Here is a 25,602-nt window from a genome sequence, read left to right as displayed (position 1 = left end):
TAATAGCACCCTTAGAGCCATCCTAGAGTGCTCTATACGTCAAGCACAAAATTTTTAAGTAAATTCTGTGTTGGATGGGAAGCCAGTGCAGATCACTCCTCGCGGTGGTGGCAGATGATGTCTTAGGAAGGGCTAAGACAAAACGCGCTGCAGCATTCTGCACGATTTGCAGTCGATGTATGAGGCCCTTGTTGGACTCCATGTATAAGGAATTACAGTAATCTAACCTGGAGCCAACAAGGGCGACTGCAATCTGCTTACGTGCCTGAAGGGAGAGAGAACGACGGATTCTGTTGAGTATCCTGATCACACCCCAACAAGTGGCCACGGTCCGATTTACTTGTAGAGACATCGAGAGTGAATTATCAAAGACCACGCTGAGATTTCTGGCAGATTGCGAGGGGGTGGGGCAGATGCCAAGAGAGGAAGGCCACCACTCACTCGACCCGACATCTTGGTCCTTCCCAAAGACCAGAACCTCTGTCTTGTCGCCATTCAGCTTCAGGGAGTTGATGATCATCCAGTCTGCCACATGCTGCATGCATGACCTGAAGCTGAGGCAGATGTAGTGACAGAGGAATGAGTGAGTGACACCATGATCTGGGTGTCATCGGCGTATGATACCACCTCCATCCCCTGCGATCTTACCAGCCTAGCAAGGGGGGCCACGTAGATGTTAAACAGGGTCGGGCTTAATGCCGACCCCTGTGGCACCCCACTTTGCAGAGACTTGGCAGGGGAGAGGTGGTTTCCGAGCATCACTCTCTGTTCCCTATCAAGAAGAAAAGAGTTGAGGCAACTCAGGGCCGATCCAGTAACACCTGCCTCCCTAAGCCGAGATGTTAGGAAGGCGGGAGACAGGGTATCGAACGCGGCTGTGCGGTCCAGAAGCACTAGAACTGTAGTTTGACCAGCGTCCACTTTGCGACGGATGTTATCGACCACAAGAGTGAGAGCAGATTTTGTGCTGTGATATTTTCTAAATCCGTGTTGGGTGTTGTCAAGGTACTCGGAGGCATCCAGAAAGGAAGACAGATGGAGGTTAAGATGTACTTCTAGTATTTTTGCAGGTGCAGGGAGTAGGGAAATAGGCCTAAAATTTTTAAGGAGACCGGGGTCAAGTGATGGTTTTTTGAGGAGAGGCTTCACAATAGCCTTCTTCCATACCGATGGAAAGGAACCCTGGGCAATCACCTTATTCATCACCTCTAACATGGAGGGAAGAAGACTGCTTCTACACTCTTTCAGTTTTTTAAGAGGTAGAGGGTCCATAGGGGAGGAGGATTTCGTCCTGTCAAGTAGAAGGTTCAGTCCTTCAAGAGACAGAGATGGAAATTCCATGAATGATCTGGAAGAAGCTGCATCCAAAGAATCCAAAGTACTTATAACAGGAGGGATTTTCTCGTCCAGAGAATGACGTTGTACTTCTAATGAGGTATGGATGTCAAGAATTTTATTGTGAAAAAAGTCTGAGATGTCATTGCATAGATCCTGAGAGCTGACTACGGGATCTGGGAGTTGAAGGGAGCATAGCGAGTCGGCGATTTTAAAAAGCTCCCTAGAGGAAGTGAGAGAGCTAGTAAGGGTGGAAAAGTATTCCTGCTTTTCCAATATCACTCTCTGTTTATACTCCCGCAGAGCAGACTTATGGGCCTCCCGGTCCTTAGGGTCCCAGGATTTCCTCCATCTTCTCTCACTGCTTCTGCAGCCCTGTCTTAGGGATCTCAACTGGTCAGAGAACCACGGTGCTGTCGGCTTGCGTCGGGCTACATAACGCAGGGATGCAGGGGCAAGCTTTTCCACTGCGTTAGTGATAGAATCCATCAGATCTTGAGCTGCCTCATCCGCAACTTTGGGGGAGAGGACCTCGGGAGATAGAACTAGAGAGGCAAGAGCCTCATTCGTGATGTTTCTGAGGTTTCTTCTAAGAGCGAGTGAAGTTGTATCCTGATTAGTGGGGCATGAGGCAGAAAGAGCAAGATATAATGGTACTGCAAAATGATCAGTCCAGGCCAACGGCAGAGGAGAGCCGCTAGAGAGTCTCGAATCATTAGAAAATACCCCGTCGAGGATGTGACCTGCCTTGTGTGTGGGACTGTTCACAAGCTGAACAAGGTCACAGGCTCCGAGTGACTCAACCAATGACAGGGTATCCTTTGAATCAGCCTCGTCAAGATGGAAATTGAGGTCGCCCAATATGGTAAGACAGGGCTTTCCAAAATAGGGTTCGAGAATTCTCAATAAGTCAGAAGAGAAGCTGGCTCTATGGTCAGGCGGCCTATAGATCAGTATCCCCGTAAAAGAGACCGATGGAGCACACATGATACAGAAGTATAGAGCTTCAAAGCAATCTTGAGGCATGGATAGCGGTTTAACCGTGCAGGAAAGAGAAGATTTAAAAAGAATGGCAATTCCTCCTCCTCTACGTACAGGTCTATCCAGCTTATGAAGAGAATAGCCCCCTGGGATAGCTAGCAAAAGATCGTGACCCTTCCACTGCTCTGGGGAATCAGGGAGGACTGACATTGCTGCATGAATCACTCCCCAAACCCTTCCACTGCTCTGGGGAATCAGGGAGGGCGCACATTGCTTCACGAAGCACTCCCCAAACCCTTCCACTGCTCTGGGGAATCAGGGAGGGCGCACATTGCTTCACGAAGCACTCCCCAAACCCTTCCACTGCTCTGGGGAATCAGGGAGGGCGCACATTACTTCACGAAGCACTCCCCAAACCCTTCCACTGCTCTGGGGAATTAGGGAGGACTGACATTGCTGCATGAATCACTCCCCAAACCCTCCCACTGCTCTGTGGAATCAGGGAGGACTGACATTGCTGCATGAAGCACTCCCCAAACCCTTCCAATGCTCTGGGGAATCAGGGAGGATTGACATTGCTGCATGGAGCACTCCCCAAACCCTCCCACTGCTCTGGGGAATCAGGGAGGACTGACATTGCTGCACGAAGCACTCCCCAAACCCTTCCATTGCTCTGGGGAATCAGGGAGGACGGACATTGCTGCACGAAGCACTCCCCAAACCCTCCCACTGCTCTGGGGAATCAGGGAGGACTGACATTGCTGCATGAAGCACTCCCCAAACCCTTCCAATGCTCTGGGGAATCAGGGAGGATTGACATTGCTGCATGGAGCACTCCCCAAACCCTCCCACTGCTCTGGGGAATCAGGGAGGACTGACGTTGCTGCATGAATCACTCCCCAAACCCTTCCACTGCTCTGGGGAATCAGGGAGGACGGAAATTGCTGCACGAAGCACTCCCCAAACCCTCCCACTGCTCTGTGGAATCAGGCAGGACTGACATTGCTGCATGAAGCGCTCCCCAAACCCTTCCACACCTCTGTGGAATCAGGGAGGACTGGCATTGCTGCATGAAGCACTCACCAAACCCTTCCACTGCTCTATGGAATCAGGGAGGACGGACATTGCTGCACGAAGCACTCCCCAAACCCTCCCACTGCTCTGTGGAATCAGGGAGGACGGACATTGCTGCACGAAGCACTCCCCAAACCCTCCCACTGCTCTGTGGAATCAGGGAGGACTGACATTGCTGCATGAATCACTCCCCAAACCCTTCCACTGCTCTGGGTAATCAGGGAGGACGGACATTGCTGCACGAAGCACTCCCCAAACCCTCCCACTGCTCTGTGGAATCAGGGAGGACTGACATTGCTGCATGAAGCACTCCCCAAACCCTTCCACTGCTCTGGGGAATCAGTGAGGACTGACATTGCTGCATGAAGCACTCCCCAAACCCTTCCACTGCTCTGTGGAATCAGGGAGGACTGACATTGCTGCATGAAGCACTCCCCAAACCCTTCCACTGCTCTGTGGAATCAGGGAGGACTGATATTGCTGCATGAAGCCCTGCCTGTCCCTTCCACTGCTCTGTGGAATTAAGCAGGACTGACATTGCTGCATGAAGCCCTGCCTGTCCCTTCCACTGCTCTGGGGAATCAGTGAAGACTGACATTGCCGCATGAAGCGCTCGCCAAACCCTTCCACTGCTCTGGGGAATCAGGGAGGACTGACATTGCTGCATGAAGCACTCCCCAAACCCTTCCACTGCTCTGTGGAATCAGAGAAGACGGACATTGCCGCATGAAGCGCTCCCCAAACCCTTCCACTGCTCTGTGGAATCAGGGAGGACTGACATTGCTGCATGAAGCACTCCCCAAACCCTTCCACTGCTCTGTGGAATCAGGGAGGACTGACATTGCTGCATGAAGCGCTCACCAAACCCTTCCATTGCTCTGGGGAATCAGGGAGGACTGACATTGCTGCATGAAGCACTCCCCAAACCCTTCCACTGCTCTGGGGAATCAGTGAGGACTGACATTGCTGCATGAAGCACTCCCCAAACCCTTCCACTGCTCTGTGGAATCAGGGAGGACTGACATTGCTGCATGAAGCACTCCCCAAACCCTTCCACTGCTCTGTGGAATCAGGGAGGACTGATATTGCTGCATGAAGCCCTGCCTGTCCCTTCCACTGCTCTGTGGAATTAAGCAGGACTGACATTGCTGCATGAAGCCCTGCCTGTCCCTTCCACTGCTCTGGGGAATCAGTGAAGACTGACATTGCCGCATGAAGCGCTCGCCAAACCCTTCCACTGCTCTGGGGAATCAGGGAGGACTGACATTGCTGCATGAAGCACTCCCCAAACCCTTCCACTGCTCTGTGGAATCAGAGAAGACGGACATTGCCGCATGAAGCGCTCCCCAAACCCTTCCACTGCTCTGTGGAATCAGGGAGGACTGACATTGCTGCATGAAGCACTCCCCAAACCCTTCCACTGCTCTGTGGAATCAGGGAGGACTGACATTGCTGCATGAAGCGCTCACCAAACCCTTCCATTGCTCTGGGGAATCAGGGAGGACTGACATTGCTGCATGAAGCGTTCACGAAACCCTTCCACTGCTCTGGGGAATCAGAGGACTGACCAAACCCTTCCACTGCTCTGTGGAATCAGGGAGGACTGACATTGCTGCATGAAGCACTCCCCAAAGCCTTCCACTGCTCTGTGGAATCAGGGAGGACGGACATTGCTGCATGAAGCGTTCACCAAACCCTTCCACTGCTCTGTGGAATCAGAAAGGACTGAGATTGCTGCATGAAGCACTCCCCAAACCCTTCCACTGCTCTGGGGAATCAGGGAGGATGGACATTGCTGCACGAAGCACTCCCCAAACCCTTCCACTGCTCTGTGGAATCAGGGAGGACTGACATTGCTGCATGAAGCACTCCCCAAACCCTTCCACTGCTCTGTGGAATCAGGGAGGACTGATATTGCTGCATGAAGCCCTGCCTGTCCCTTCCACTGCTCTGTGGAATTAAGCAGGACTGACATTGCTGCATGAAGCCCTGCCTGTCCCTTCCACTGCTCTGGGGAATCAGTGAGGACTGACATTGCCGCATGAAGCGCTCGCCAAACCCTTCCACTGCTCTGGGGAATCAGGGAGGACTGACATTGCTGCATGGAGCACTCCCCAAACCCTTCCACTGCTCTGTGGAATCAGAGAAGACGGACATTGCCGCATGAAGCGCTCCCCAAACCCTTCCACTGCTCTGTGGAATCAGGGAGGACTGACATTGCTGCATGAAGCACTCCCCAAACCCTTCCACTGCTCTGTGGAATCAGGGAGGACGGACATTGCTGCATGAAGCGTTCACCAAACCCTTCCACTGCTCTGTGGAATCAGAAAGGACTGAGATTGCTGCATGAAGCCCTGCCTGTCCCTTCCACTGCTCTGTGGAATCAGGGAGGACGGACATTGCTGCATGAAGCACTCCCCAAACCCTCCCACTGCTCTGTGGAATCAGAGAGGACTGAGATTGCTGCATGAAGCCCTGCCAGTCCCTTCCACTGCTCTGTGGAATCGGGGAGGACTGACATTGCTGCATGAAGCACTCCCCAAACCTTGCCACACCTCTGTGGAATCAGGGAGGACTGACATTGCTGCATGAAGCGCTCTCCAAACCCTTCCACTGCTCTGTGGAATCAGAGGACTGACCAAACCCTTCCACTGCTCTGTGGAATCAGGGAGGACGGACATTGCTGCATGAAGTACTCCCCAAACTCTTCCACTGCTCTGTGGAATCAGGGACGACTGACATTGCTGCATGAAGCGCTCCTCAAACCCTTCCACTGCTCTGTGGAATCAGGGAGGACGGACATTGCTGCATGAAGCGCTCCCCAAACCCTTCCACTGCTCTGGGGAATCAGGGAGGACTGACATTGCTGCATGAAGCACTCCCCAAACCCTTCCACTGCTCTGTGGAATCAGGGAGGACTGACATTGCTGCATGAAGCACTCCCCAAACCCTTCCACTGCTCTGTGGAATCAGGGAGGACTGACATTGCTGCATGAAGCGCTCCCCAAACCCTTCCACTGCTCTGTGGAATCAGAGAAGACTGACATTGCCGCATGAAGCGCTCCCCAAACCCTTCCACTGCTCTGGGGAATCAGGGAGGACTGACATTGCCGCATGAAGCACTCCCCAGTCCCTTCCACTGCTCTGTGGAATCGGGGAGGACTGACATTGCTGCATGGAGCTCTCCCCAAACCCTTCCACTGCTCTGTGGAATCAGGGAGGACTGACATTGCTGCATGAAGCGCTCCCCAAACCCTTCCACTGCTCTGTGGAATCAGGGAGGACTGACATTGCCGCATGAAGCGCTCCCCAAACCCTTCCACTGCTCTGTGGAATCAGGGACGACTGACCTTGCTGCATGAAGCACTCCCCAAACCCTTCCACTGCTCTGTGGAATCAGGGAGGACGGACATTGCTGCATGAAGTACTCCCCAAACCCTTCCACTGCTCAGTGGAATCAGAGAAGACGGACATTGCTGCATGAAGCGCTCCCCAAACCCTTCCACTGCTCTGTGGAATCAGGGAGGACTGACATTGCCGCATGAAGCGCTCCCCAAACCCTTCCACTGCTCTGTGGAATCAGGGAGGACGGACATTGCTGCATGAAGTACTCCCCAAACCCTTCCACTGCTCTGGGGAATCAGGGAGGACTGACATTGCAGCATGAAGCACTCCCTAAACCCTTCCACTGCTCTGTGGAATCAGAGAAGACGGACATTGCCGCATGAAGCGCTCGCCAAACCCTTCCACTGCTCTGTGGAATCAGGGAGGACTGACATTGCTGCATGAAGCGCTCCCCAAACCCTTCCACTGCTCTGTGGAATCAGAGGAGACAGACATTGCTGCATGAAGCGCTCCCCAAACCCTTCCACTGCTCTGTGGAATCAGGGAGGACTGACATTGCTGCATGAAGCACTCCCCAAACCCTTCCACTGCTCTGTGGAATCAGAGAAGACGGACATTGCCGCATGAAGCGCTCCCCAAACCCTTCCACTGCTCTGTGGAATCAGGGAGGACTGACATTGCTGCATGAAGCGCTCCCCAAACCCTTCCACTGCTCTGTGGAATCAGGGAGGACTGACATTGCTGCATGAAGCCCTCCCCAAACCCTTCCACTGCTCTGTGGAATCAGAGAAGACGGACATTGCCGCATGAAGCACTCACCAAACCCTTCCTCAGCTCTGTGGAATCAGGGAGGACTGACATTGCTGCATGAAGCACTCACCAAACCGTTCCACTGCTCTGTGGAATCAGGGAGGACTGACATTGCTGCATGAAGCACTCCCCAAACCCTTACACTGCTCTGTGGAATCAGAGGACTGACCAAACCCTTCCACTGCTCTGTGGAATCAGAGAAGACGGACATTGCTGCATGAAGCGCTCCCCAAACCCTTCCACTGCTCTGTGGAATCAGTGAGGACTGACATTGCTGCATGAAGCACTCCCCAAACCCTTCCACTGCTCTGTGGAATCAGGGAGGACTGACATTGCTGCATGAAGCACTCCCCAAACCCTTACACTGCTCTGTGGAATCAGAGGACTGACCAAACCCTTCCACTGCTCTGTGAAATCAGGGAGGACTGACATTGCTGCATGAAGCACTCACCAAACCCTTCCACTGCTCTGTGGAATCAGGGAGGACTGACATTGCTGCATGAATCACTCCCCAAACCCTTCCACTGCTCTGTGGAAACAGGGAGGACTGACATTGCCGCATGAAGCACTCACCAACCCTTCCACTGCTCTGTGGGATCAGGGAGGACTGACATTGCTGCATGAATCACTCCCCAAACCCTTCCACTGCTCTGTGGAAACAGGGAGGACTGGCATTGCCGCATGAAGCGCTCGCCAAACCCTTCCACTGCTCTGTGGAATCAGGGAGGACTGACATTGCTGCATGAATCACTCCCCAAACCCTTCCACTGCTCTGTGTAATCAGGGAGGACTGACATTGCCGCATGAAGCACTCACCAAACCCTTCCACTGCTCTGTGGAATCAGGGAGGACTGACATTGCTGCATGAAGCACTCACCAAACCCTTCCACTGCTCTGTGGAATCAGGGAGGACTGACATTGCTGCATGAAGCGCTCCCCAAACCCTTCCACTGCTCTGTGGAATCAGGGAGGACTGACATTACTGCATGAAGCACTCACTAAACCCTTCCACTGCTCTGTGGAATCAGGGAGGACTAACATTGCCGCATGAAGCACTCCCCAAACCCTTCCACTGCTCTGTGGAATCAGGGAGGACTGACATTGCTGCATGAAGCACTCCCCAAACCCTTCCACTGCTCTGTGGAATCAGAGAAGACGGACATTGCTGCATGAAGCGCTCCCCAAACCCTTCGACTGCTCTGTGGAATCAGGGAGAACGGACATTGCTGCATGAAGCACTCCCCAAACCCTTCCACTGCTCTGTGGAATCAGGGAGGACTGACATTGCTGCATGAAGCACTCACCAAACCCTTCCACTGCTCTGTGGAAACAGAAAGGACTGGCATTGCTGCACGAAGCACTCCCCAAACCCTTCCACTGCTCTGGGGGATCAGGGAGGACGGACATTGCTGCATGAAGTACTCCCCAAACCCTTCCACTGCTCTGTGGAATCAGAGGACTGACCAAACCCTTCCACTGCTCTGTGGAATCAGGGAGGACTGACATTGCTGCATGAAGCACTCCCCAAACCCTTCCACTGCTCTGTGGAATCAGGGAGGACTGACATTGCTGCATGAAGCACTCCCCAAACCCTTCCACTGCTCTGTGGAATCAGGGAGGACTCATATTGCTGCATGAAGCACTCACCAAACCCTTCCACTGCTCTGTGGAATCAGGGAGGACTAACATTGCCGCATGAAGCACTCCCCAAACCCTTCCACTGCTCTGTGGAATCAGGGAGGACTGACATTGCTGCATGAAGCACTCCCCAAACCCTTCCACTGCTCTGTGGAATCAGAGAAGACAGACATTGCTGCATGAAGCGCTCCCCAAACCCTTCGACTGCTCTGTGGAATCAGGGAGAACTGACATTGCTGCATGAAGCACTCCCCAAACCCTTCCACTGCTCTGTGGAATCAGGGAGGACTGACATTGCTGCATGAAGCACTCACCAAACCCTTCCACTGCTCTGTGGAAACAGGAAGGACTGGCATTGCTGCACAAAGCACTCCCCAAACCCTTCCACTGCTCTGGGGGATCAGGGAGGACGGACATTGCTGCATGAAGTACTCCCCAAACCCTTCCACTGCTCTGTGGAATCAGAGGACTGACCAAACCCTTCCACTGCTCTGTGGAATCAGGGAGTACTGACATTGCTGCATGAAGCACTCCCCAAACCCTTCCACTGCTCTGTGGAATCAGGGAGGACTGACATTGCTGCATGAAGCACTCCCCAAACCCTTCCACTGCTCTGTGGAATCAGGGAGGACTGACATTGCTGCATGAAGCACTCCCCAAACCCTTCCACTGCTCTGTGGAATCAGGGAGGACTGACATTGCCGCATGAAGCACTCCCCAAACCCTTCCACTGCTCTGGGGAATCAGGGAGGACTGACATTGCTGCATGAAGCACTCACCAAACCCTTCCACTGCTCTGTGGAATCAGGGAGGACTGACATTGCTGCATGAAGCACTCACCAAACCCTTCCACTGCTCTGTGGAATAAGGGAGGACTGACATTGCTGCATGAAGCGCTCGCCAAACCCTTCCACTGCTCTGTGGAATCAGGGAGGACGGACATTGCTGCATGAAGCGCTCCTCAAACCCTTCCACTGCTCTGTGGAATCAGGGAGGACGGACATTGCTGCATGAAGCGCTCCCCAAACCCTTCCACTGCTCTGTGGAATCAGAGGACTGACCAAACCCTTCCACTGCTCTGTGGAATCAGAGGACTGACCAAACCCTTCCACTGCTCTGTGGAATCAGGGAGGACGGACATTGCTACATGAAGCCCTGCCAGTCCCTTCCACTGCTCTGTGGAATCAGGGAGGACGGACATTTCTGCATGAAGCACTCCCCAAACCCTTCCACTGCTCTGTGAATGAAAGGCGTCTTATCCTGCGCGAACTTAGCCCAATGGGCGTCAAGGCGCCTACTTCAAAATACCAGCTCATATCCATGGCGTAGCAGTCCATCATTAATAGGCTCTTGAGAAGCACCACGTTTTTAAGGCCTTTTTGAACAGGTCCATTGAGGGTAGGGTTTTAATCTCAATTGGAACGGCGTTCCAGAGCTGAGGGGCAACGACGGAAAAAGCCCTAGCTCCCCATCTGATCAGCCTGAATCGAGGAACAACAAGTTGGAATAATCCCGCAGAACGGAGGCACCTTGTTGGATGATAGCGGGTAAGTAGAGAGCTAATAGCACCCTTAGAGCCATCCTAGAGTGCTCTATACGTCAAGCACAAAATTTTAAAGTAAATTCTGTGTTGGATGGGAAGCCAGTGCAGATCACTCCTCGCGGTGGTGGCAGATGATGTCTTAGGAAGGGCTAAGACAAAACGCGCTGCAGCATTCTGCACGATTTGCAGTCGATGTATGAGGCCCTTGTTGGACTCCATGTATAAGGAATTACAGTAATCTAACCTGGAGCCAACAAGGGCGACTGCAATCTGCTTACGTGCCTGAAGGGAGAGAGAACGACGGATTCTGTTGAGTATCCTGATCACACCCCAACAAGTGGCCACGGTCCGATTTACTTGTAGAGACATCGAGAGTGAATTATCAAAGACCACGCTGAGATTTCTGGCAGATTGCGAGGGGGTGGGGCAGATGCCAAGAGAGGAAGGCCACCACTCACTCGACCCGACATCTTGGTCCTTCCCAAAGACCAGAACCTCTGTCTTGTCGCCATTCAGCTTCAGGGAGTTGATGATCATCCAGTCTGCCACATGCTGCATGCATGACCTGAAGCTGAGGCAGATGTAGTGACAGAGGAATGAGTGAGTGACACCATGATCTGGGTGTCATCGGCGTATGATACCACCTCCATCCCCTGCGATCTTACCAGCCTAGCAAGGGGGGCCACGTAGATGTTAAACAGGGTCGGGCTTAATGCCGACCCCTGTGGCACCCCACTTTGCAGAGACTTGGCAGGGGAGAGGTGGTTTCCGAGCATCACTCTCTGTTCCCTATCAAGAAGAAAAGAGTTGAGGCAACTCAGGGCCGATCCAGTAACACCTGCCTCCCTAAGCCGAGATGTTAGGAAGGCGGGAGACAGGGTATCGAACGCGGCTGTGCGGTCCAGAAGCACTAGAACTGTAGTTTGACCAGCGTCCACTTTGCGACGGATGTTATCGACCACAAGAGTGAGAGCAGATTTTGTGCTGTGATATTTTCTAAATCCGTGTTGGGTGTTGTCAAGGTACTCGGAGGCATCCAGAAAGGAAGACAGATGGAGGTTAAGATGTACTTCTAGTATTTTTGCAGGTGCAGGGAGTAGGGAAATAGGCCTAAAATTTTTAAGGAGACCGGGGTCAAGTGATGGTTTTTTGAGGAGAGGCTTCACAATAGCCTTCTTCCATACCGATGGAAAGGAACCCTGGGCAATCACCTTATTCATCACCTCTAACATGGAGGGAAGAAGACTGCTTCTACACTCTTTCAGTTTTTTAAGAGGTAGAGGGTCCATAGGGGAGGAGGATTTCGTCCTGTCAAGTAGAAGGTTCAGTCCTTCAAGAGACAGAGATGGAAATTCCATGAATGATCTGGAAGAAGCTGCATCCAAAGAATCCAAAGTACTTATAACAGGAGGGATTTTCTCGTCCAGAGAATGACGTTGCACTTCTAATGAGGTATGGATGTCAAGAATTTTATTGTGAAAAAAGTCTGAGATGTCATTGCATAGATCCTGAGAGCTGACTACGGGATCTGGGAGTTGAAGGGAGCATAGCGAGTCGGCGATTTTAAAAAGCTCCCTAGAGGAAGTGAGAGAGCTAGTAAGGGTGGAAAAGTATTCCTGCTTTTCCAATATCACTCTCTGTTTATACTCCCGCAGAGCAGACTTATGGGCCTCCCGGTCCTTAGGGTCCCAGGATTTCCTCCATCTTCTCTCACTGCTTCTGCAGCCCTGTCTTAGGGATCTCAACTGGTCAGAGAACCACGGTGCTGTCGGCTTGCGTCGGGCTACATAACGCAGGGATGCAGGGGCAAGCTTTTCCACTGCGTTAGTGATAGAATCCATCAGATCTTGAGCTGCCTCATCCGCAACTTTGGGGGAGAGGACCTCGGGAGATAGAACTAGAGAGGCAAGAGCCTCATTCGTGATGTTTCTGAGGTTTCTTCTAAGAGCGAGTGAAGTTGTATCCTGATTAGTGGGGCATGAGGCAGAAAGAGCAAGATATAATGGTACTGCAAAATGATCAGTCCAGGCCAACGGCAGAGGAGAGCCGCTAGAGAGTCTCGAATCATTAGAAAATACCCCGTCGAGGATGTGACCTGCCTTGTGTGTGGGACTGTTCACAAGCTGAACAAGGTCACAGGCTCCGAGTGACTCAACCAATGACAGGGTATCCTTTGAATCAGCCTCGTCAAGATGGAAATTGAGGTCGCCCAATATGGTAAGACAGGGCTTTCCAAAATAGGGTTCGAGAATTCTCAATAAGTCAGAAGAGAAGCTGGCTCTATGGTCAGGCGGCCTATAGATCAGTATCCCCGTAAAAGAGACCGATGGAGCACACATGATACAGAAGTATAGAGCTTCAAAGCAATCTTGAGGCATGGATAGCGGTTTAACCGTGCAGGAAAGAGAAGATTTAAAAAGAATGGCAATTCCTCCTCCTCTACGTACAGGTCTATCCAGCTTATGAAGAGAATAGCCCCCTGGGATAGCTAGCAAAAGATCGTGACCCTTCCACTGCTCTGGGGAATCAGGGAGGACTGACATTGCTGCATGAATCACTCCCCAAACCCTTCCACTGCTCTGGGGAATCAGGGAGGGCGCACATTGCTTCACGAAGCACTCCCCAAACCCTTCCACTGCTCTGGGGAATCAGGGAGGACTGACATTGCTGCATGAATCACTCCCCAAACCCTCCCACTGCTCTGTGGAATCAGGGAGGACTGACATTGCTGCATGAAGCACTCCCCAAACCCTTCCACACCTCTGTGGAATCAGGGAGGATTGACATTGCTGCATGAATCACTCCCCAAACCCTTCCACTGCTCTGGGGAATCAGGGAGGACTGACATTGCTGCATGAATCACTCCCCAAACCCTTCCACTGCTCTGGGGAATCAGGGAGGGCGCACATTGCTTCACGAAGCACTCCCCAAACCCTTCCACTGCTCTGGGGAATCAGGGAGGGCGCACATTGCTTCACGAAGCACTCCCCAAACCCTTCCACTGCTCTGGGGAATTAGGAAGGACTGACATTGCTGCATGAATCACTCCCCAAACCCTCCCACTGCTCTGTGGAATCAGGGAGGACTGACATTGCTGCATGAAGCACTCCCCAAACCCTTCCAATGCTCTGGGGAATCAGGGAGGATTGACATTGCTGCATGGAGCACTCCCCAAACCCTTCCACTGCTCTGGGGAATCAGGGAGGGCGCACATTGCTTCACGAAGCACTCCCCAAACCCTTCCACTGCTCTGGGGAATCAGGGAGGGCGCACATTGCTTCACGAAGCACTCCCCAAACCCTTCCACTGCTCTGGGGAATTAGGGAGGACTGACATTGCTGCATGAATCACTCCCCAAACCCTCCCACTGCTCTGTGGAATCAGGGAGACTGACATTGCTGCATGAAGCACTCCCCAAACCCTTCCAATGCTCTGGGGAATCAGGGAGAATTGACATTGCTGCATGGAGCACTCCCCAAACCCTCCCACTGCTCTGGGGAATCAGGGAGGACTGACGTTGCTGCATGAATCACTCCCCAAACCCTTCCACTGCTCTGGGGAATCAGGGAGGACGGACATTGCTGCACGAAGCACTCCCCAAACCCTCCCACTGCTCTGTGGAATCAGGCAGGACTGGCATTACTGCATGAAGCGCTCCCCAAACCCTTCCACACCTCTGTGGAATCAGGGAGGACTGGCATTGCTGCATGAAGCACTCACCAAACCCTTCCACTGCTCTGTGGAATCAGGGAGGACGGACATTGCTGCACGAAGCACTCCCCAAACCCTCCCACTGCTCTGTGGAATCCGGGAGGACGGACATTGCTGCATGAAGCGCTCCCCAAACCCTCCCACTGCTCTGTGGAATCAGGCAGGACTGGCATTACTGCCTGAATCGCTCCCCAAACCCTTCCACACCTCTGTGGAATCAGGGAGGACTGGCATTGCTGCATGAAGCACTCACCAAACCCTTCCACTGCTCTGTGGAATCAGGGAGGACGGACATTGCTGCACGAAGCACTCCCCAAACCCTCCCACTGCTCTGTGGAATCAGGCAGGACTAACATTGCTGCATGAAGCACTCCCCAAACCCTTCCACTGCTCTGGGGAATCAGGGAGGACGGACATTGCTGCACGAAGCACTCCCCAAACCCTCCCACTGCTCTTTGGAATCAGGGAGGACTGACATTGCTGCATGAAGCACTCCCCAAACCCTTCCACTGCTCTAGGGAATCAGGGAGGACTGGCATTGCTGCATGAAGCACTCCCCAAACCCTTCCACTGCTCTGTGGAATCAGGGAGGACTGACATTGCTGCATGAAGCACTCCCCAAACCCTTCCACTGCTCTGTGGAATCAGGGAGGACTGATATTGCTGCATGAAGCCCTGCCTGTCCCTTCCACTGCTCTGTGGAATTAAGCAGGACTGACATTGCTGCATGAAGCCCTGCCTGTCCCTTCCACTGCTCTGGGGAATCAGTGAGGACTGACATTGCCGCATGAAGCGCTCTCCAAACCCTTCCACTGCTCTGGGGAATCAGGGAGGACTGACATTGCTGCATGGAGCACTCCCCAAACCCTTCCACTGCTCTGTGGAATCAGGGAGGACTGACATTGCTGCATGGAGCACTCCCCAAACCCTTCCACTGCTCTGTGGAATCAGAGAAGACGGACATTGCCGCATGAAGCGCTCCCCAAACCCTTCCACTGCTCTGTGGAATCAGGGAGGACTGACATTGCTGCATGAAGCGCTCACCAAACCCTTCCACTGCTCTGGGGAATCAGGGAGGACTGACATTGCTGCATGAAGCGCTCACCAAACCCTTCCACTGCTCTGGGGAATCAGGGAGGACTGACATTGCTGCATGAAGCGTTCACGAAACCCTTCCACTGCTCTGGGGAATCAGAGGACTGACCAAACCCTTCCACTGCTCTGTGGAATCAGGGAGGACTGACATTGCTGCATGAAGCACTCCCCAAACCCTTCCACTGCTCTGTGGAATCAGGGAGGACGGACAATGCTGCATGAAGCGTTCACCAAACCCTTCCACTGCTCTGTGGAATCAGAAAGGACTGAGATTGCTGCATGAAGCCCTGCCTGTCCCTTCCACTGCTCTGTGGAATCAGGGAGGACGGACATTGCTGCATGAAGCACTCCCCAAACCCTCCCACTGCTCTGTGGAATCAGAGAGGACTGAGATTGCTGCATGAAGCCCTGCCAGTCCCTTCCACTGCTCTGTGGAATCGGGGAGGACTGACATTGCTGCATGAAGCACTCCCCAAACCCTGCCACACCTCTGTGGAACCAGGGAGGACTGACATTGCTGCATGAAGCGCTCTCCAAACCCTTCCACTGCTCTGTGGAATCAGAGGATTGACCAAACCCTTTCACTTCTCTGTGGAATCAGGGAGGACGGACATTGCTGCATGAAGTACTCCCCAAACCCTTCCACTGCTCTTTGGAATCAGGGACGACTGACATTGCTGCATGAAGCGCTCCTCAAACCCTTCCACTGCTCTGTGGAATCAGGGAGGACGGACATTGCTGCATGAAGCGCTCCCCAAACCCTTCCACTGCTCTGGGGAATCAGGGAGGACTGACATTGCTGCATGAAGCACTCCCCAAACCCTTCCACTGCTCTGTGGAATCAGGGAGGACTGACATTGCTGCATGAAGCGCTCCCCAAACCCTTCCACTGCTCTGTGGAATCAGGGAGGACTGACATTGCTGCATGAAGCGCTCCCCAAACCCTTCCACTGCTCTGTGGAATCAGAGAAGACGGACATTGCCGCATGAAGTACTCTCCAAACCCTTCCACTGCTCTGTGGAATCAGGGAGGACTGACATTGCCGCATGAAGCGCTCCCCAAACCCTTCCACTGCTCTGGGGAATCAGGGAGGACTGACATTGCCGCATGAAGCACTCCCCAGTCCCTTCCACTGCTCTGTGGAATCGGGGAGGACTGACATTGCTGCATGAAGCTCTCCCCAAACCCTTCCACTGCTCTGTGGAATCAGGGAGGACTGACATTGCTGCATGAAGCGCTCTCCAAACCCTTCCACTGCTCTGTGGAATCAGAGGACTGACCAAACCCTTCCACTGCTCTGTGGAATCAGGGAGGACTGACATTGCCGCATGAAGCGCTCCCCAAACCCTTCCACTGCTCTGTGGAATCAGGGAGGACTGACATTGCCGCATGAAGCGCTCCCCAAACCCTTCCACTGCTCTGTGGAATCGGGGACGACTGACATTGCTGCATGAAGCACTCCCCAAACCCTTCCACTGCTCTGTGGAATCAGGGAGGACGGACATTGCTGCATGAAGCACTCCCCAAACTCTTCCACTGCTCTGTGGAATCAGGGAGGACGGACATTGCTGCATGAAGTACTCCCCAAACCCTTCCACTGCTCTGTGGAATCAGAGAAGACGGACATTGCTGCATGAAGCGCTCCCCAAACCCTTCCACTGCTCTGTGGAAACAGGAACTGCATGAAGCGCTCCCCCAAACCCTTCCACTGCTCTGTGGAATCAGGAAGGATAACATTGCTGCATGAAGCACTCACCAAACCCTTCCACTGCTCTGTGGAAACAGGAAGGACTGACATTGCTGCATGAAGCGCTCCCCAAACCCTTCCACTGCTCTGTGGAATCAGAGAAGACGGACATTGCTGCATGAAGCGCTCCCCAAACCCTTCCACTGCTCTGTGGAATCAGGGAGGACTGACATTGCTGCACAAAGCACTCCCCAAACCCTTCCACTGCTCTGTGGAATCGGGGACGACTGACATTGCTGCATGAAGCACTCCCCAAACCCTTCCACTGCTCTGTGGAATCAGGGAGGACGGACATTGCTGCATGAAGCACTCCCCAAACCCTTCCACTGCTCTGTGGAATCAGGGAGGACGGACATTGCTGCATGAAGTACTCCCCAAACCCTTCCACTGCTCTGTGGAATCAGAGAAGACGGACATTGCTGCATGAAGCGCTCCCCAAACCCTTCCACTGCTCTGTGGAATCAGGGAGGACTGACATTGCCGCATGAAGCGCTCCCCAAACCCTTCCACTGCTCTGTGGAATCAGGGAGGACGGACATTGCTGCATGAAGCACTCCCCAAACCCTTCCACTGCTCTGGGGAATCAGGGAGGACTGACATTGCAGCATGAAGCACTCCCCAAACCCTTCCACTGCTCTGTGGAATCAGAGAAGACGGACATTGCCGCATGAAGCGCTCGCCAAACCCTTCCACTGCTCTGTGTCAAGTCAAGTCAAGTCATAAAATTTATATAGCGCACTACATACCCGGAGGGTTTCAAGGCGCTTGGGGAGGGGAGGGGGGCTAGATATCCCTAGGGAGGGGGATTATTTGTCAAATATCCACGTTTTAAGTTGTTTTCTGAACGCTAGGTGATTCTGGGTGAGGCGAAGGTAAGCGGGGAGTGAGTTCCATGTTTTGGCAGCCAGGTATGAGAAGGATCTGCCTCCCATGGTGGTTTTGTTGATGCGAGGGACAGTGGCGAGTGCTTGGCTGGAAGAGCGAAGTTGGCGGGAGGGGGTGTAGAAGGACAGTCGAGAGTTGAGGCAATCTGGTCCGATGTCGTAGAGTGATTTGTGTGCGTGGGTAAGCAGTCGGAAAGTAATCCTCTTATTGACGGGTAGCCAGTGGAGGTCTTTAAGGTGGCCAGAGATGTGTTCATTGCGTGGGATGTCTAGTATGAGCCTGGCTGAGGCGTTTTGGATTTGTTGTAGTTTCTTCTGGAGTTTGGCGGTGGTACCTGCGTAGAGGGTGTTTCCGTAGTCCAGTCGGCTCGTGACCAGAGCATGGGTGACTGTTTTCCTTGTTTCGGTGGGGATCCAGCGAAATGTTTTTCTGAGCATGCGAAGGATGTTGAAGCAGGATGAGGATACGGCGCTGACTTGTCTGTTCATTGAAAGTGAAGAGTCCAGGATGACGCCAAGGTTCCGTGCGTGGTCTGTCGGGATGGGTGCTTTTCCGAGGGCTTCCGGCCACCAGGAGTCGTCCCATGCAGAGGGGGATTTACCTAAGATGAGGACTTCTGTTTTGTCTGAGTTCAGTTTCAGACGGCTTTGTTTCATCCATTCGGCGACTTCTTTCATTCCTTCGTGTAGGTTAGTTTTGGCGGTGCTGGGGTCCTTGGTGAGAGAAAGGATCAGTTGAGTGTCATCCGCGTAAGAGATGATGTTGAGGTTGTGTTGGCGGGCGATGGTCGCGAGGGGGCTCATGTATACGTTGAAGAGGGTGGGGCTAAGTGAGGATCCTTGTGGTACGCCGCAGATGATTTCAGAGGCCTCGGACTTGAATGGTGGGAGGCGGACTCTCTGGGTTCTTCCGGAGAGGAACGAGGTGATCCATTCCAGTGCCTTTCCTTGGATTCCGATGTTTCTGAGGCGCTGTAAAAGGGTGCTGTGGCAGACTGTGTCGAAGGCTGCAGAGAGGTCGAGGAGGATGAGGGCGACTGTGTCTCCATTGTCCAGTAGAGTTCGAATGTCGTCTGTTGCTGCGATGAGGGCGGTCTCAGTGCTGTGTTTTGCTCGGAAGCCAGATTGTGAGGAGTCGAGGGATTTGTTGGCTTCGAGGAAGGCGGCGAGCTGGTTGTTGACAGCTTTCTCGATGACTTTGGCCGGGAATGGAAGAAGTGAGATGGGGCGGTAGTTTTTGAGTTCGGTGGGGTCTGCTGTTGGTTTTTTCAGAAGGGCGGTGAGTTCAGCGTGTTTCCAGTCTTCTGGGAAGGTAGCGGAGTTGAAGGAGCAGTTGATGACGTCTCGGAGGTGCGGAGCTATGACGGAGTCTGCTTTGTTGAAGATGTGGTGAGGGCATGGGTCTGTGGGGGATCCAGAGTGGATGGAATTCATCAGGCGGATGGTGTCCTCAGTGGTGATTGGGTTCCAGGCGTTAAGGGTGTTAACGGGGGGAAGATAGTCAGCTGATGGTAGGGTGGGTTGGCTTCCGGGTTGGTTGTCAAAGCTGTTGTGGATGTCAGCAATCTTGTTGTGGAAAAAAGAGGCTAGGGAGTCGCAGAGGGTTTGAGAGGGGGTGATGTCGTTGGAGTTGGCCGAGGGGTTGGAAAATTCCTTGACGATGTTGAAAAGTTCCTTGCTGTTGTGGGCGTTGTTGTCGAGTCGATCCTTGAATGCTGTTTTTTTGGCTTTTCGGATCAGTTGGTGGTGAGTACGGATGGCGTTTTTGAAGGCGACCTTGTTGCTGGTGGATGAGTCTTTTTTCCAGGCCTTTTCAAGGGAGCGGCATAGTTTCTTGGATTTCTTGAGGTCCTCGTTGAACCATGAGGCCTTCTTGATTTTGTGTTGGCGTTTTTTCAGTGGTGCTAAGGTGTCTGCGGTGTTGGATAACCAAAGGGTGAGGTTGGAGGCGGCTTCGTTGGCGTTAGAAGAGAGGGCTGGGGAGGTTTGAAGGAGCGATGAGGAGATCTGTTCCGTGGTGATTTTGTTCCAGTTTCTTTGTAGAGTTGGTTGGAGGTGGATGATGGGTTTCGGCTTGTTGTAGGTGAAGTGGACGCAGCTGTGGTCAGTCCAGAGGAGCTCCGTAGTGTGGTTGAAAGAGACATGGTTGCTAGAGGTGAAGATGGGGTCGAGTGTGTGACCTGCGATGTGGGTGGGGGAGGTGACCAGTTGTTTAAGTCCGAGGTTGGCGAGGTTGTCTAAGAGGGTGGCGGTGTTGCGGTCGTTGATCTTCTCAAGGTGGAAGTTCAGGTCTCCCAGGAGGATGTATTCTTTGGAGGGGAGCGCGTGTGGAGTGATGAAGTCCGTGATGTCTTCACTGAATTTTGCGCGGTGTCCTGGTGGTCTGTAGAGGAGGGTGCCTCTGAGTGTGGTCTTGGGGTCGATGTGGATCTGGAAGTGGAGGTGTTCGGAGTTGGCGAGGTTGGCGTCAGAGCTGGTTGAGATGCGGATTGATTTCTTGTGGACGATAGCGATTCCTCCTCCTGTTTGGTCGGTGCGGTCTTTGCGTGTAATCTTATAGTCGTCAGGGATAGCGATGGCGATGTCGGGTGCGGAGGAGGCGTTCATCCATGTTTCCGTTAGGAAGGCGACGTCTGGAGAGATGGTGTCTAGTAGGTTCCAAAGGTCAATGGCGTGCCTGTGGACCGAGCGGGTGTTGAGAAGGATGCATTCTAGGTGGTTGGGGTCGGGAATCTGTGGTGTGGTCGGAGCGGAGACGTTGACGGTGCCGCTGAATTTGCAGGAGAGGCAGGAGAACGGTCCATGGGTGCGTCCTGGAGCGGCTTGGATGCAGTTGGGGGCGCGACCGGGGTTAAGGGCTAGGAGGGTGGCGGCATCGTAGGTAATGCGGGGGGGCTGGGGAGCGCGAGGGGCAGGGGGTCTGGCGCTGGGCGCGGTCCAGGCGCGGACGGGCGTAGACGGGCTTACCTTTGGCGCACCTTCGGCGTGGCCGAAGCGCGTGGACGCTGCACGTGGGGGCATTGGCCATAAATGGATGGTGGGGGGGAGGGGCGAGGGCGCTTCAGCTGGGAGGCGGGGCGGGCAAAGGACGACGACGACAACAACAGAAAGCGACAAAATGGAGGTGGAGGGGTCAGGGCGGCAGGAGCGCTAGGGGGGGAAGCGAATGCTGACCAGATAAATCGGCGAGAATAAAACACAGTGATCAACAGAGTCACGCTAGTAGAGACGCACTTTCAAAGGGCAAGTCGTAGATTTAGTTATTAAAAGGGTAAAGCGGCGGTTCTAGCAAGCAGCGGTAATGAGGGCACACAGTAGGCAGTACTAGTTAAATTCAGACCAAGTTACAGCGTAGGCGCTGCAGAAACGATACCTCAGCAGCAGGGAGCAGGGAGCGACCACTCAGCTTGGAAGCAGAGAGGACTGACATTGCTGCATGAAGCGCTCCCCAAACCCTTCCACTGCTCTGTGGAATCAGGGAGGACTGACATTGCCGCATGAAGCGCTCCCCAAACCCTTCCACTGCTCTGGGGGATCAGGGAGGACTGACTTTGCTGCATGAAGCCCTGCCTGTCCCTTCCACTGCTCTGTGGAATCAGGGAGGACTGACATTGCTGCATGGAGCACTCCCCAAACCCTTCCACTGCTCTGTGGAATCAGAGAAGACGGACATTGCTGCATGAAGCGCTCCCCAAACCCTTCCACTGCTCTGTGGAATCAGGGAGGACTGACATTGCCGCATGAAGCGCTCCCCAAACCCTTCCACTGCTCTGTGGAATCAGGGAGGACGGACATTGCTGCATGAAGCACTCCCCAAACCCTTCCACTGCTCTGGGGAATCAGGGAGGACTGACATTGCAGCATGAAGCACTCCCCAAACCCTTCCACTGCTCTGCGGAATCAGAGAAGACGGACATTGCCGCATGATGCGCTTGCCAAACCCTTCCACTGCTCTGTGGAATCGGGGAGGACTGACATTGCTGCATGAAGCGCTCCCCAAACCCTTCCACTGCTCTGTGGAATCAGGGAGGACTGACATTGCCGCATGAAGCACTCACCAAACCCTTCCACTGCTCTGTGGAATCAGGGAGGACTGACATTGCTGCATGAAGCGCTCCCCAAACCCTTCCACTGCTCTGTGGAATCAGGGAGGACTGACATTGCCGCATGAAGCGCTCCCCAAACCCTTCCACTGCTCTGGGGGATCAGGGAGGACTGACATTGCTGCATGAAGGACTCCCCAAACCCTTCCACTGCTCTGTGGAATCAGGGAGGACTGACATTGCTGCATGAAGCGCTCCCCAAACCCTTCCACTGCTCTGTGGAATCAGGGAGGACTGACATTGCTGCATGAAGGACTCCCCAAACCCTTCCACTGCTCTGTGGAATCAGGGAGGACTGACATTGCCGCATGAAGCGCTCCCCAAACCCTTCCACTGCTCTGGGGGATCAGGGAGGACTGACATTGCTGCATGAAGGACTCCCCAAACCCTTCCACTGCTCTGTGGAATCAGGGAGGACTGACATTGCCGCATGAAGCGCTCCCCAAACCCTTCCACTGCTCTGGGGGATCAGGGAGGACTGACATTGCTGCATGAAGGACTCCCCAAACCCTTCCACTGCTCTGTGGAATCAGGGAGGACTGACATTGCTGCATGAAGCGCTCCCCAAACCCTTCCACTGCTCTGTGGAATCAGGGAGGACTGACATTGCTGCATGAAGGACTCCCCAAACCCTTCCACTGCTCTGTGGAATCAGGGAGGACTGACATTGCTGCATGAAGCGCTCCCCAAACCCTTCCACTGCTCTGTGGAATCAGGGAGGACTGACATTGCCGCATGAAGCGCTCCCCAAACCCTTCCACTGCTCTGGGGGATCAGGGAGGACTGACATTGCTGCATGAAGCGCTCCCCAAACCCTTCCACTGCTCTGTGGAATCAGGGAGGACTGACATTGCCGCATGAAGCGCTCCCCAAACCCTTCCACTGCTCTGTGGAATCAGGGAGGACTGACATTGCTGCATGAAGCGCTCCCCAAACCCTTCCACTGCTCTGTGGAATCAGGGAGGACTGACATTGCCGCATGAAGCGCTCCCCAAACCCTTCCACTGCTCTGGGGGATCAGGGAGGACTGACATTGCTGCATGAAGCGCTCCCCAAACCCTTCCACTGCTCTGTGGAATCAGGGAGGACTGACATTGGCGCATGAAGCGCTCCCCAAACCCTTCCACTGCTCTGTGGAATCAGGGAGGACTGACATTGCCGCATGAAGCGCTCCCCAAACCCTTCCACTGCTCTGGGGGATCAGGGAGGATAACATTGCTGCATGAAGCACTGCCAGTCCCTTCCACTGCTCTGTGGAATCAGGGAGGACTGACATTGCTGCATGAAGCACTCCCCAAACCCTTCCACTGCTCTGTGGAATCAGAGAAGACGGACATTGCTGCATGAAGCGCTCCCCAAACCCTTCCACTGCTCTGGGGGATCAGGGAGGACTGATATTGCAGCATGCATTTTCACCAACGAAGAGACTACTAATGTTTTTGTAACTTTATATCCAGGGGTACTGTGTGGAACAAATACATTTATCAATATGTATTGTAGTAATTGTACTACTTTTACATACCTGTTTATTAGTCATGCAAGCCAGTGCCATAGTTAATAGTTATTAAAAATGAACTATTTAATTTTAATAAGATGTTGCTTCCTTTTGTTCTCTAAAGGAATGACAAACGTAGAAAGCTGCATGCAAATAGCGCTGTTCTTGTATTTACAAGTTGTAGTAGCACAGAGTTAATCTTGCAGTGTCGAGCAAGTTCAGTTTACATACTGTATAATGTTCTGCAGTGCATGGATTTTCTTACAGTTCGATTAAAAGGTGCCTTCGAATTTTTTCTGCGATAGTGCTCCCTGTTTCCAAAGAAACACTTACTGGTTGGCGGAGCTCTCTGCATGTAGGCTTCCAGACAGGCATTCAGTCACATGTAGCTGCTTTTACTGCACACCTGTAGATACGAGTGGTAAAAGCTGCTTCTACGTATCATGAAAAAAAAAACCTTCATCATTGGATCTCCCAAACCCTGTAAACCTCGACCTCCCACCCAAACAGGTATCACTATTGCTGTCAGCGCCTTTCTAACTCTGTGATCAAATGAATTGTGGCATCTGTTTCTGGTGGGGCAGAGCATCATAGAACTTGTCCTTTTATCTTTGAATATAACATTTTGAAGAGTGTTACGCACAATTGGCATGTTAGTGATAACTTGGGTGGGAAGTGTGTGCATCGTACTTAGGACAGGATGTTATGGCTGCACAGTTAGTCATACAAAATTGAGAGAGATGATTTCCTACCATGTATGTAAAAAAATTGAAGGAGGGATCGAAACATGTGTTTTTATGTTCACCTTTGTGATTATTTTCTCTCGTCTCTTACAGACATTGTCAGATTCAGATCAAAGCACTGGCCAAAATCCATGCATTTGTTCTAGACTCGTAAGTATAGATGTTAGTCTTCCTTATGCACAAGCATTGATCGTTCTGTTTTTGTGTTTCAATTTTTATTGAAATTTATAAGAAAAAATACATATATTGTAATAACTGTATACTTTGTCATACAATAAATACATAAGAAATGTGTTAGGCTTAAGCATATAGTAAACTTTTCTGAATAATTCATCATATTATACAATTTCATAAAAACATAAATATATAAATGTAAAGACGAATATTAGCTTCATATTGAGACCATAAAAGATTGAATCAAGGGAAGAGGGGAAGAGAAAGGGAAGGAAAGGAGGGATCACAAAAGAAAGCGATAAGTAAAAATGTACAAATATGAAGCATAATGCAGTATGAATACGTTCCAAGGAAATGAAGACACTCTAGAAAACAATGCAAATAGATAAAAGATAAATATAAGGATCATGTAAGTTCATTGGTTGTACATAAATATGAATGTAAGAGAGGACATTCTAAGTGATAGCTAAAGTAAGGTAAGATAAGATGCGATACAAACTTACCATAATATAAAGTACTTATGCTGATTCAAAGAAAGAGAAAAAGTAGTATTCTGTGATATAGACAAAATTAAATGAATTACATTATACTACAAGTATATGAATATATTGCTACAGAGCCAAGGGATAAGGAGTAGGAAATGGAATTGCGAGATAAGAATTGAAAAAGATAATGAAATGGATAACATAGAGAAATGTGTAAACAATAAATGAAAACACTAGGTATATTGTGCAGGATGAAAGTTTAAGCAGAGAAACACACATGTATAAATATATATATATATATTAGAAGATATAACATTACATGTAAATGCTCTGGTGAGTAGCTATTAAAAACAGCTACTTACCCGAAAGGGTCTCAAGGCGCTGAGGGAGGGGGGGGGGGTTGCTACTGCTCGCACAGCCAGGTCTTGAGTTGATTCC

General features: G+C 52.1%; 1 protein-coding gene across 1 annotated transcript in view; it reads left to right on the top strand.

The window, feature by feature from the left end:
- The window catches only part of CMTR1 (cap methyltransferase 1), a 1,053,443-nt gene that overhangs the window by 583,418 nt on the left and 444,423 nt on the right, over positions 1-25,602 (top strand). The window contains exon 14 of the mRNA XM_086925906.1: positions 24,599-24,655. Coding sequence (XP_086782032.1) covers positions 24,599-24,655 — 57 coding nt within the window. The remainder of the gene's footprint in view (positions 1-24,598; positions 24,656-25,602) is intronic.

Source organism: Lissotriton vulgaris, chromosome 6 (genome assembly GCF_964263255.1).
Source record: "Lissotriton vulgaris chromosome 6, aLisVul1.2, whole genome shotgun sequence".
Lineage (NCBI taxonomy): Eukaryota > Metazoa > Chordata > Amphibia > Caudata > Salamandridae > Lissotriton > Lissotriton vulgaris.
The sequence above is the reverse complement of the archived record's forward strand: the minus strand, read 5'-3'. Positions and strand labels throughout refer to the sequence as shown.